The 14,052-nt window shown below is 44.8% G+C and overlaps 1 protein-coding gene across 2 annotated transcripts in view; it reads left to right on the top strand.

Annotated features, from left to right (window-relative positions):
* The window catches only part of GALNT7 (polypeptide N-acetylgalactosaminyltransferase 7), a 156,184-nt gene that overhangs the window by 96,427 nt on the left and 45,705 nt on the right, over nucleotides 1-14,052 (top strand). For both annotated transcript variants that reach the window (XM_044297138.1, XM_044297137.1), the window contains exons 3-5: nucleotides 3,200-3,366; nucleotides 6,448-6,578; nucleotides 8,318-8,397. In XM_044297138.1, coding sequence (XP_044153073.1) covers nucleotides 3,200-3,366; nucleotides 6,448-6,578; nucleotides 8,318-8,397 — 378 coding nt within the window. The remainder of the gene's footprint in view (nucleotides 1-3,199; nucleotides 3,367-6,447; nucleotides 6,579-8,317; nucleotides 8,398-14,052) is intronic.

Here is a 14,052-nt window from a genome sequence, read left to right on the forward strand (position 1 = left end):
GCATAACAAAAAGTGGAATGCCAAACGATCAAAAAGTCATATGCACCCTAAAATAGTACCAATCAAACCGTCATCTTATACCGAAAAAAATGAGCCCCTACATAAGATAGTTGCCCCCCCAAAAAAAAAATGTAAAAAAATATATGGCTTTCAGAATATGGAGACATTAAAAACTTTTTTTTTTCAAAAATGCTTGATTATGTAAAGCTGAAACAAACAACAAAAATGTAGTCCTATTTGGTATTGTCACGTCTGTAACAACCTGCTCTATAAAAACACTACATGATCTACCGTAACCTGTCAGATGAACATTGTAAATAACAAAAAATAAAGACTGTGCCAAAACAGCTATTTTTGGTTACCTTGCCTCATAAAAAGTATAATATAGACCAACCAAAAATCATATGTACCCTAGAATAGTACCAACAAAACTGCCACCTTATCCCGTACTTTCCAAAATGGGGTCTTTTTTTTGGAGTTTCTACTCTAGGGGTGCATCAGAAGGTCTTCAAATGTGACATGGCAACTTAAAATTTTTGAAATCTTCCCTCCAAAAACCATATGGCGTTCTTTTTCTTCTGCGCCCTGCCATGTGCCCGTACAGCAGTTTACGACCACATATAGTTGTTTCTGTAAACTGCAGAATCAGAGCAATAAATATTGAGTTTTGTATGGTTGTTAACCCTTGCTTTGTTACTTGAAAAAATTGATTAAAATGGAAAATCTGCCAAAAAAGTGAAATTCTGAAATTTCATCCAGATTTTCCTTTAATTCTTGTGGAACACCTAAAGGGTTAACAAAGTTTGTAAAAATCAGTTTTGAATACGTTAAGGGGTGTAGTATCTAAAATGGCGACATTTATATGGCTGGTTTCTATTATATAAGCCTCACAAAGTGACTTCAGACATGAACCGGTCCTTAAAAAGTTGGTTTTGGAAATTTTCTGAAAAATTTCAAGATTTGCTTCTAAGCCTTCTAACGTCCCCAAAAAATAAAATGGCATTTACAAAATTATCCAAACATGAAATAGACATATGGGAAATGTAAGGTAATAACTATTTTAGGATGTATCACTATCTGTTTTAAAAGCAGAGAAATTGTTTTTTTTCTTTTAATATTTCTTTAAAATTTTGGGTAAATAAAAATGAAATATTTTAACTCAATTTTACCATTGTCATAAGGTACAATATGTGACGAGAAAACAATCTCAGAATGGCTTGGATAAGTAAAAGCGTTTTAAAGTTATTACCACATAAAGTTACACATGTCAGATTTGCTAAAAATGGCCTGGGCAGGAAGGTGAAAATTGTCAGGGTCCTTATGGGGTTAAAATGTGTTGAGACTGGGTGTCTGGCATATTACACATGTCTAGTTTTCTTGTATTGTTTGAGCAGGTTCGCATTTCCATTAAGGTAATCCGTTATCCTATTCCGGCACAGGAACAGTCTACCAGAGTTGCCGTATCCGTTCTAACCGGACACAGCTGCACACCGCTGGATCCCAATTGACTATAATGGGATCCTATTATAGGTAATGGGGATTTGGCAGTGCGCGTCTGTGTGTATTGCGGTGCCTTTAGCGGAGATGTGAATGTAGCCTTAATTGGATTCTCTGACAGATGAGCGACACCAGAGGAGTATGGCAGCTGGATATCTTCCTAATATTCTTCCTAATGACGTAACATTCCTGTTAGGCCTCCTGCACACGACCGTATGGCTTTTTCAGTGTTATCACGGATCCATTTTTCAATTTTTTGTTTCCGTTGTGTTTCCGTTCTGTTTTTCCATATGGCATATACAGTATATAGTAATTACATAGAAAAAATTGGGCTGGGCATAACATTTTCAATAGATCTGCAAAAACGGAACGGATATGGAAGACATACAGAGTTTTTTTTGTGTGGACTCTTTGACTTGAATAGAGCCATGGAACGTGATTTGCGGGCAATAATAGGACATGTTCTATCTTTCAACGGAATGGAAAAACTGAAATACGGAAACAGAATGCATACAGAGTACAGTTTTTTTGCGGAACCATTGAAATGAATGGTTCCGTATACGGAACGCCAAAAACGGCCCATAAACAAAAAACAAACAAAAAAATAAATGGTTGTGTGCAGGAGGCCTTAGGCCAAGCGGAGCCTGCATCTTTATGGTGGACTTAGGCTAATATTAGGCTACTTTCACACTAGCATTCGATCGGATCCGTTCTGAACGGATCCGATCGTAATAATGCAGACGGAGGCTCCGTTCAGAACGGATCCGTCTGCATTATTTTTAGCATATAACAGCTAAGTGTGAAAATAGCCTCGTACGGATCCGTCCAGACTTTCAATGTAAAGTCAATGGGGGACGGATCCGCCTGAAGATTGAGCCATATTGTGGCATCTTCAAACGGATCCGTCCCCATTGACTTACATTGTAAGTCTGGACGGATCCGCACGCCTCCGCACGGCCTGGCGGACACCCGAACGCTGCAAGCAGCGTTCAGCTGTCCGCCTGTCCGTGCGGAGGCGAGCGGAGCGGAGGCTGAACGCCGCCAGACTGATGCAGTCTGAGCGGATCCGCTCCATTCAGACTGCATCAGGGCTGGACGGCTGCGTTCGGGTCCGCTCGTGAGCCCCTTCAAACGGAGCTCACGAGCGGACCGACGAACGCTAGTGTGAAAGTAGCCTTAGACAGGCAAATAACACAGATGATTGTTAGGAGGGAATCGCTTGCTTGTCAGCGGAGGAGACTGCTGGTATTACATGCTGTGATCTCCTCCTCAGAATGGGCGGTTGTGATCACTATGCCATCGCTCGTCCCCATAATTAATCATTATTTGCTGGCAGCAGATTGTGATTAGACACCACGATCTGCCGCCAGCAAGCGATGATTTATAAACCTGCTGAAAAATTCCAATTGGCTTAACAAGTGTTTGCCCGTTCATTGGAAAAATCGACGGCAGTATTACACTGACACATCATTGCTAACGAGCATTCATATGAAGGCTTGTTAGTGATGATCTGCACGATTATCTGCCCGTCTAATATATGCTTTAGACTAGTAGAGGTCATCTCAATGAGAGCAGGGCCAATGTTTAAGGCCAGATTTGCTCATTTTACTTGCTGTGACTAATCAATAAATTTGGATCGTTTGTACCTCTTTTATCAGAAAACCTGTAACTGTTAATAACTGGTGGAACTTGTCATTTGTAGGTGCAAATACTGGAGTTATGATGAGAACTTGCTCACGTCCAGTGTGATCATTGTTTTCCATAATGAAGGCTGGTCGACGCTCATGAGGACCGTTCACAGTGTTATCAAGAGGACCCCTAGAAAATACCTGGCTGAGATTGTCATGATAGATGATTACAGTAACAAAGGTGAGTGGAAAGCCAATCCTAGACATAAGATCCACTGACCATCTGAGGTCCATGGCAACAGCTGTTATCACTGCTTATGCCACTCTCTACGTTGATGACGTCATCAGTGTGCTTTCCACATCCATATATCAGTTCTGGAAGAGAGAGAACATGGTCTATTCCAGTCCTCAAAATGCGGACCTCAACCCCATAGAATCAATGGCTCTGCAAAAAAAAATGCGGATCACACATGGACAGTATACTTATTTAGCAGTCCGCAACTTGCAGACCGCAAAACTGATACGGTTGTGTGCATGAGGGTTGATCCTATCTTTTTCGGTCCTGCCTGCTGCAGTGTTTATCTTGGCCTGTAATGTGTGATATGACCATGATCGGCCCGGGAAACACGGTCCATGTGCAGGCCGCACACAAATCCCAAACTGACTTTGACAGTGATTTATGATGCAGCCAGTCTCTAGCTGATCGCAGGGTCTGTACGCATGATTACTGTATATGATGACACTACAACGGCCTTGTATCAGATAAAGACTGGTTGTATCATACATTGCTATCATACAGGCAACGCTGGTCAGGGCAGCTGCGGTCGCCTGGAAAATGTGGCCAACACATGGACCTTGATCCCTGGGCCGATGAGTCATTTGCATAAGCCCTATAACTCATACTGAGCTCCACAGCGCCCCCGTAACAGTGACGTCTATGGCACCCTATAACAGTGCCATCGTCAGTGCTCCCCAGTGCCATCCACAGCATAGCGGTCAGTCACAGAGGCTTACATGGTGCTGTATGAGTCAGTACAGGCTTCACGCAGAAGCACAGAATACCGCCCCAGCAGAACCAAATACCACAGGACAGCACAAAATACTGCTGCCCTCATCACAGTATTCAACTGTATCACCATCATGAGGACAGTAATACAGCGGAGTTCAGGGGGCCACCTGCAGCATCTGATCGTTATGTACCTGGCCTTCAGCCATCAAGAGTGCTTGAGTGGCCCCCTGGGCATCGGCCCACCTGGAATTTTCCCTGTAGGGTCTATGGCCAATCTGCCCCTGAATACAGAAAGCATTGTTTTAATCAGCAGGATCAACCATAATGGGTAGTTTATCTGTTTTAATAGGGTTGATCCTACTAACGAGACCTCTTTTACAAAAAACACTGAACTTTAATTAAGGAAATGCAGTTGTGTCATTGGAAATATTATAAATAGAAGATGTCTTTATCCCATTTGCTAACCTTACTTAAAAAAGGGTCCTTTTCTCACACCTCTCAGGTCTCTGCTACCGGGCCCTTCTCAACACCAAGAAATGACCACTAAGGCAATCGTCGTCTGAAGGCCGGTCACTGGTCCATTCACACGTCCGTGTGTGTTTTACGGATCCGTGGATCCGCAAAACACTGACATCAGCGATGTGCATTCCGCATTTTGCAGACCGCACATCGCCGGCACTTAATAGAAAATTGCGGACAAGAATAGGACAAGTTCTATTTTTTTCGGGAACGGAATTGCGGACTTGCAATTCCGGATCCGGGCAGCACATCGTGCTGCCCCATAGGAATTGAATGGGTCCGCAATTTCGTTCTGCGAAAGGCTGAGGTGCTCATTGTTTTTATGCCAGTCTGATTTTTTTTTTTTTTTTTTTACATTTACTTCCTGGATCGCACTTTTAAGACGACCTGTCACCCCTCCTGACATGTCTTTGGTAATAACTACTTGTATTTACTATGTAATAACAATTCTGCAGCATCTATTCTTATGACTCTATGTTGTGCCATGCCTCTATTCTTTCTACTAGAAGTTTATGAATAAAGTCAGCATCCTTGCAGTAAAGGCACAGATGGGTGTTACCAGTTGGGGCAGTGGCATACATAGAGAAGTAAGGACCACAGGACACAAGGGTTTCCGCCTCAACCCTTTTCAATGAACCTTGGGCTATTTTTTCCACTGGCTCTTTTGCTAAAAGTTGGTTCTTTAGAGGGTAAAGTCCTGACCAAGTTTTCATCTGCAGTAGAAGAGGAGAGGATCCCAACTGGTCCCCTCTTGCCCTGGGCCCCATAGCAGTTGCATGGTCTGCCGCTATGGTAGTTAAGGGGGGTTGTCCCTGCCAATTTGACACACCATCTATTGGTAACGCCCAGCAGTACCTTTACTGCAGACTGCTGGCAGATTATTTGTAAACTTCTACCAGGAATAATAAAGGAATGGCACAACACAGAGTCATAAGAATAGCTGTTCCAGAATTGTTATTATATGGGGAATGCAAGTAGTTACTAAAACAGGCATGTCAGGAGAGGGGCGAGGTCCTCTTTTTAAGCCATTTCATACAGGAGTTCCAGTGTCTCTAAGGCCTTATTACATTGCATGGTTTGATGGCTTTTTACCACAGCTTCCAGATGTCACACCGGTCATTTAGTATTTCTCTTAGCAGCTGATGACAAGAGTGAACATTTAGTGTCACATCTCCGGCAGGCAGGTCCGGTAGCGAAGGCGGGAATCGGTCAGACACAAACCGCAGCATGCTGCGCTTCCTGTGCGGCCGATTCTTGGCATATTTGCAAGATCTCCACTGGACCCCATTATAGTTAATGGGGCTGGCAAGCATTCTGTTTGCCTCTGGCAGTGCCAGATCCGGAGATTTCCGGCATGGTGTTCTTTGCCGGAGATGTGAAACCAGCCTTAGATTTACTTGTCTTTCTCACAAGTTGAGATTGTGTGGGACCATGAAGCTTATGGGTGACGGTTTGCATCTTCGTTTTTAGTACAACTACTGGAGAAGGCTAACTTTTCAACCATTCTTGATCGTGGTCAAACCACACTTGGCACTTTTGGAATTTATGAAGTTGTCAATTGGTCTTAAGCCATCCTGTGGGGTTTATGTAAATTGTCATCGCTCCTAGGAATAAGCCATCAGATGTAGTGTTTCATCCATGTTCAGAGCAAAGGGCATCGACTCTGCCATCCATGTGCCAGTACCCGTCCCTGTGGCTGTCCTGTCACAAAATTGATATCCTGCTTCAGATTCCAGGGCATGGCAGCATAGAAAGTGTATTCTCACTTTGATTCTGCTTGGTTCTTTCTTCCAGAACATTTAAAGTCAAGGCTGGACAATTACGTCAAGCAGTGGAATGGGCTGGTAAAGGTATTTAGGAACGAACGTAGAGAGGGGCTTATACAGGCCCGAAGCATCGGAGCCCAGAAGGCGAAACTAGGACAAGTAAGTAGGAGTATGTTCCTGTCTTGTGGTAGACTGTCATGGGCTGCATGCAAACAGCTATATGAACACACACGGTCGTGTCTTCAACCATGGGACCTGAGAGCTGCTCTTGGGGATCCCGTTTTTGGGTGTTCATGGAAAAACCTGTAACACACTTCTGGTGCCCAGTTTAATGAGTCTGAAGCATGAAAAGTGAACTTGCCCTTTCAGGTTTCACCCTACACATGCTTTCAAAGAGCAGCAAGGTTTGAGGAACCAGCCCCATGTTAAAGGGCACCTCTTGTTTTCACCTCTTTCACATAAATGCATCCCAAAATCACTTTTGTAATATCCTGTCAGAGCTCTGTTTTTCTTGCCCAGAGAGCCATGTCTGTCTCGCATATAACAGCACGTGTAGGGGTTAAAATTCTGGTTGTCTATGGCCATCATTAAGGTCCATTCATACATCCGCAATTTAGTTCCGCATTGTGCTGCCCAGACACGGAATTGCGGTCCCGCGCTTCCAGGTCCGCAATTCTGTTCCCGAAAAAAATAGAACATGTCCTATTTTTGTCCGCAATTGCGGACAAGAATAGGCATTTTCTATTAAGTGGCGGCGATGTGTGGTCCGCAAAATGCGGAACGCATATCGCTGATGTTCATGTTTTGCGGATCAGCGGATCCGCAAAACACACACGGATGTGTGAATGGACCCTTAGAGTGCTTATGTGAGTATGGATCTATAGTTCAGCTCTGCTCCATAAGCCTTGAAGATGACGGGGCTCTCTACCAGCCTTTTACCTCTGATACACAGCAGTGATATATTGGTGAATATGCTAATACACCAGAGCTGGCCGGATATATAAATGTCATTTACAGACGCTGCACTGGCACTTGAAGTTAAACTGAAGTGAAATGGCTGCAGGCTATAAAGCACATCACCCTCGTCAAGTATCATAAATGGTTGACTTGCCTGTAGTCACATGAAAGCTCTTCTGCTTCTCCGTCAGTGTAACCACATGGGTTGTAAGACTTGTCAGTACAAGTTACGTAGTACGGCCAAAAAAAGACGTGCCGTATGGTCATCGAGCTCAACTAAGGGATCAGTGGGGCTGTGAATTAGAGGAAGGGGGTGAGAAGTGAGACACTTTTACATAAGAATTAGTCCACTGCTCCTGCTGTGACCACGTCCTGGCGTAGACTGTTCCACAGATTTACAGTAAAGAAGTCTTGACGCCTGTGGAGACGGAGGCAGTGCCCCCTTGTCTTTTGAGGGGATTTGCATAGAACTGCACTTTCACCATATAATTCAAGATTATTATCCAAACAGGAAGTTAAATGGGATTCTGATTTTTGGAAATGCAAAAGAGGTTGTCCTGCCAAATGGTCTGAACGATATGAACTGATAAAATAAGTAATGCTCGCCTTACCAAGTGAAAATAATTCAGCCAATCTGAACATGACTTAGTAGACAAGGGCAGGCAATTACGTACTTCTGTGGTGACCAGAGTATGTTGTACATGCCTGAATAGTATTCTCAGATACTGAGTATTATTGTCAGACTCCTAGCCTTTCGTAAAAATTGATTTTTATTTATTTTTATACTGTTTTGACAAACGCTCACCAAAAATATATTTAATGATGAAGAATACAATTGCAAGTTTTGGGGGTGGTTTTTCTGCTGTCAGTTTTACACTTACCTTGTGTTATGTTTTTTTAACAGTCCTTTAAGTCTGTAATGTAACTTTGATCTCTTGCAGGTTTTAATTTATCTGGATGCACACTGTGAAGTGGGAATTAATTGGTATGCTCCTTTAATAGCTCCTATAGCCCAAGACAGGTAAGGTGTTCATTGCACTTATTTATCAAACCGTGTGCAACATTTCATAAATTTGAAGCAGAATACTCCAACGTTACCCTCATGATAAATTCCCAATATGTGTAGGCTTTGTGTTTTATGTAATGTATGCACAATCTCGTGTAATTTTATATTAATCACTTTTTTATTTTTACAGACAGTTCTTACAATTTGTTACATTTTCTAAAATCCCATTAAAGGATTACTATTTGACAACCTTTTTTTAATATTTATACTGTAAAGCCAGAAAGAACTGCGCATGAGCAGACCGGAAAACCGGATCTGGCGATGCAGCAATTTCCGCAACGCTTGGTACCTGATCCGCCATTAATACATTTCAATGGAGATTAATGGCTGATCCGGCAAGTGCGATAGTGTTCCGGGAAATAATACTTCGGCAAGCTGCAGTATTTTTTCTGGTCAAATACCATACAAGGGATGAAACGGAAGACATCCTGATGCATACTGAACGGATTGCTTTCCATTCAGAACGCATTAGGACAAAACTGAAGCATTTTTTCCGATATTGAGACCCTTTACTCAATACCGGAAAAGAATAATGCTAGTAAAAGTACCCTTACATTGATTTTGATGCCTGATCAGGTTTGTTCAGTTTTGCAAACCAGACACAAAAAAGCTGCTTCCAGTTGTTTTGTGTCTGGCCCCAAAACGCAACTGAACTGAACTCATGCATCCTGATCCGTTTTAAGGCCTGTTCCACACTTGCATTGTTAATTCCAGTTTTGAGATCCGGCTGATTTTGCCCATCAGTATGCTCTTAAAAAAAGGATCCATCACCATTGACTTACATTATTTTTAGTGACTGATCCTATACCGGATCTCAAAACCGGAATTAAAAACACAGATATGAAAGTAGCCTTAATAGGTCGTAATGGCAAAGATGGCCATGGGGGCCTTATTTGGTCCCTATCTAGGGATGTTCCTCATCTCCAATTGGGTCACTAGGAAAGCCAGTGACCGAATCGAAGGAGAACATCCCCTTTGATTATGATGTGGTCATGGACTGTGGCGATCTAAAGGTTCTTCCAATCCCAGCCATAGTCAGGAGGCTCCACTAAGAACCTCAACTTGTTCTTACAGCAGGAGTGCTCGGGAAAAAGTTGAATGCCATCCTCTACAGCAACGTCAAAAGATGTCTCTGTAGACTCAGCACCTGCTTTACCATCAAAGTACAGCGGCTGGTCTAATGAGATAAGGTCCTGTTACATGGACCAATTATCGGGGATGACAATTTGTAAAAATACTTATTCCAAGTAATTGCCCAGTCTAAAGGTGCTGAAGATCACTTAATGAACAAGAAAACGCTCGTCACTCGTCCTTATTCAGTGGAGACCATTGCTGCATGTAAATGCAGCCTCATCTCTGCTGGCAATCGGGCAATTATTAGGAATGTTTGATTCATTGACTTGAAGAATCATTATGTGTAAAAGGACCATTAGGCATGTTGGATTTATACATGCCTGACTCTGTTCCCATAGCAGATAAGGTATTTGATAGTGGCTTATTCCCCACTTACCATTGCGGTGAACATGTATGTCTATGAGATAGCAGTTGACTAAATGGTCCTGTGTGTGTAAACAGAGCACATCCATAGAGTAGCGAATCCCCAGATCTGGACACCATATTTTTGAGGCACCTACTATATATCATAAAATATCAGCACTTTAGGAAAGTAAAGCTATAGTATGCTTGGAATATATACCTCTTCTCTGCCATTACATTTCCATCATCAAAGCCTCAACACTGCAGTGCTGGCCAATTACACCACTTGATTGACAGCTCTTCAAGGAAAATACCATTTCTTTGCTCGGTCTTCTAATGTCTTGTCTTGTAGCAGGTAATTGGGTCAGTCTCATGGGTCAGGGGTCTGGCATGATTATCATGTCTGCTCTTAAATCACTGTTGTACATCTATCTATAGCTCACTGCTTTTTCACTTAGAAACTTAGGAAACTGGAGAAACCTTAGTTACAGGGGCCTAAAAAAAAAAGTATAAAATATGGTTTATTTGCAGTTGTAACAGTGTACAATTATGTCTACTAATGTTATTCATTCATACATACAGTATTATGTACAACTATATAAAACTGGTCAAATTCCATCCAAGAGTCACCACCCTGATATTTCATATATTCCCAGACATCTGATTACTGTGAGGAACAAGGTCAGGTTTTCTTTTTCAAGGCCTAGTTTCTGGAAATTAGCTCAGAGAAAAGGTATTGTCAGTGGAAACCAGAGATGTATGTATCAAATTTGGCTGGCCATCTTACCCATAGCAACCAATCATGGTGCAGCTTTCATAATTCCAGCGGTCTAAAAATGTAAACTTCGCCTTGATTGGGTTCTGTGGTCTTGGGTTTCTCCACCACCACATTTCCAAAAGAGGGTGTGGCAAGGGGTTGTGACTAGAGTTGAGCGAACACCTGGATGTTCGGGTTCGAGAAGTTCGGCCGAACTTCCCGGAAATGTTCGGGATCCGAACCCGATCCGAACTTCGTCCCGAACCCGAACCCCATTGAAGTCAATGGGGACCCGAACTTTTCGGCACTAAAACGGCTGTAAAACAGCCCAGGAAAGGGCTAGAGGGCTGCAAAAGGCAGCAACATGTAGGTAAATCCCCTGCAAACAAATGTGGATAGGGAAATGAATTAAAATAAAAATTAAATAAATAAAAATTAACCAAAATCAATTGGAGAGAGGTCCCATAGCAGAGAATCTGGCTTCCCGTCACCCACCACTGGAACAGTCCATTCTCAGATATTTAGGCCCCGGCACCCAGGCAGAGGAGAGAGGTCCCGTAACAGAGAATCTGGCTTCATGTCAGCAGAGAATCAGTCTTCATATCATAGCAGAGAATCAGGCTTCACGTCAGCCACCAGTGCAACAGTCCATTGGCATATATTTAGGCCCAGCACACAGGCAGAGGAGAGAGGTCCCGTAACAGAGGATCTGGCTTCATGTCAGCAGAGAATTAGTCTGCATGTCATAGCAGAGAATGAGGCTTCACGTCAGCCACCACTGCAACAGTCCATTGGCATATATTTAGGCCCAGCACCCAGGCAGAGGAGAGAGGTCTCGTAACAGACAATCTGGCTTCATGTCAGCAGAGAATCAGTCTTCATATCATAGCAGAGAATCAGGCTTCACGTCAGCCACCACTGCAACAGTCCATTGGCATATATTTAGGCCCAGCACACAGGCAGAGGAGAGAGGTCCCGTAACAGAGGATCTGGCTTCATGTCAGCAGAGAATTAGTCTGCATGTCATAGCAGAGAATGAGGCTTCACGTCACCCACCAGTGCAACAGTCCATTGGCATATATTTAGGCCCAGCACACAGGCAGAGGAGAGAGGTCCCGTAACAGAGGATCTGGCTTCATGTCAGCAGAGAATTAGTCTGCATGTCATAGCAGAGAATGAGGCTTCACGTCAGCCACCACTGCAACAGTCCATTGGCATATATTTAGGCCCAGCACCCAGGCAGAGGAGAGAGGTCCCGTAACAGACAATTTGGCTTCATGTCAGCAGAGAATTAGTCTGCATGTCATAGCAGAGAATGAGGCTTCACGTCAGCCACCACTGCAACAGTCCATTGGCATATATTTAGGCCCAGCACCCAGGCAGAGGAGAGAGGTCCCGTAACAGACAATCTGGCTTCATGTCAGCAGAGAATCAGTCTTCATATCATAGCAGAGAATCAGGCTTCACGTCAGCCACCAGTGCAACAGTCCATTGGCATATATTTAGGCCCAGCACACAGGCAGAGGAGAGAGGTCCCGTAACAGAGGATCTGGCTTCATGTCAGCAGAGAATCAGTCTGCATGTCATAGCAGAGAATCAGGCTTCACGTCACCCAACATTGGAACAGTCCATTGGCATATATTTAGGCCCCGGCACCCAGACAGAGGAGAGGTTCATTCAACTTTGGGTAGCCTCGCAATATAATGGTAAAATGAAAATAAAAATAGGATTGAATGAGGAAGTGCCCTGGAGTCCAATAATATATGGTTAAGGGGAGGTAGTTAATGTCTAATCTGGACAAGGGACGGACAGATCCTGTGGGATCCATGCCTGGTTCATTTTTATGAACGTCAGCTTGTCCACATTGGCTGTAGACAGGCGGCTGCGTTTGTCTGTAATGACGCCCCCTGCCGTGCTGAATACACGTTCAGACAAAACGCTGGCCGCCGGGCAGGCCAGCACCTCCAAGGCATAAAAGGCTAGCTCTGGCCACGTGGGCAATTTAGAGACCCAGAAGTTGAATGGGGCCGAACCATCAGTCAGTACGTGGAGGTGTGTGCACATGTACTGTTCCACCATGTTAGTGAAATGTTGCCTCCTGCTAACACGTTGCGTATCAGGTGGTGGTGCAGTTAGCTGTGGCGTGTTGACAAAAGTTTTCCACATCTCTGCCATGCTAACCCTGCCCTCAGAGGAGCTGGCCGTGACACAGCTGCCTTGGCGACCTCTTGCTCCTCCTCTGCCTTGGCCTTGGGCTTCCACTTGTTCCCCTGTGACATTTGGGAATGCTCTCAGTAGCGCGTCTACCAACGTGCGCTTGTACTCGCGCATCTTCCTATCACGCTCCAGTGCAGGAAGTAAGGTGGGCACATTGTCTTTGTAGCATGGATCCAGCAGGGTGGCAACCCAGTAGTCCGCACAGGTTAAAATGTGGGCAACTCTGCTGTCGTTGCGCAGGCACTGCAGCATGTAGTCGCTCATGTGTGCCAGGCTGCCCAGGGGTAAGGACAAGCTGTCCTCTGTGGGAGGCGTATCGTCATTGTCCTGCCTTTCCCCCCAGCCACGCACCAGTGATGGACCCGAGCTGCGTTGGGTGCCACCCCACTGTGACCATGCTTCATCCTCATCCTCCTCCACCTCCTCCTCATCCTCGTCCTCCAGTAGTGGGCCCTGGCTGGCCACATTTGTACCTGGCCTCTGCTGTTGCCAAAAACCTCCCTCTGAGTCACTTCGAAGAGACTGGCCTGAAAGTGCTAAAAATGACCCCTCTTCCTCCTCCTGGGCCACCTCCTCTTCCATCATCGCCCTAAGTGTTTTCTCAAGGAGACATAGAAGTGGTATTGTAACGCTGATAACTGCGTCATCGCCACTAGCCATGTTGGTGGAGTACTCGAAACAGCGCAACAGGGCAGACAGGTCTCGCATGGAGGCCCAGTCATTGGTGGTGAAGTGGTGCTGTTCTGTAGTGCGACTGACCCGTGCGTGCTGCAGCTGAAACTCCACTATGGCCTGCTGCTGCTCGCACAGTCTGTCCAGCATGTGCAAGGTGGAGTTCCACCTGGTGGGCACGTCGCATATGAGGCGGTGAGCGGGAAGGCCGAAGTTGCGCTGTAGCGCAGACAGGCGAGCAGCAGCAGGATGTGAACGCCGGAAGCGCGAACAGACGGCCCGCACTTTATGCAGCAGCTCTGACATGTCGGGGTAGTTGTGAATGAACTTCTGCACCACCAAATTCAGCACATGCGCCAAGCAAGGGATGTGCGTCAAATTGGCTAGTCCCAGAGCTGCAACGAGATTTCGCCCATTATCACACACCACCAGGCCGGGCTTGAGGCTCACCGGCAGCAACCACTCGTCGGTCTGTTGTTCTATACCCC

This window comes from Bufo gargarizans, chromosome 1 (genome assembly GCF_014858855.1).
Source record: "Bufo gargarizans isolate SCDJY-AF-19 chromosome 1, ASM1485885v1, whole genome shotgun sequence".
Classification (NCBI taxonomy): domain Eukaryota; kingdom Metazoa; phylum Chordata; class Amphibia; order Anura; family Bufonidae; genus Bufo; species Bufo gargarizans.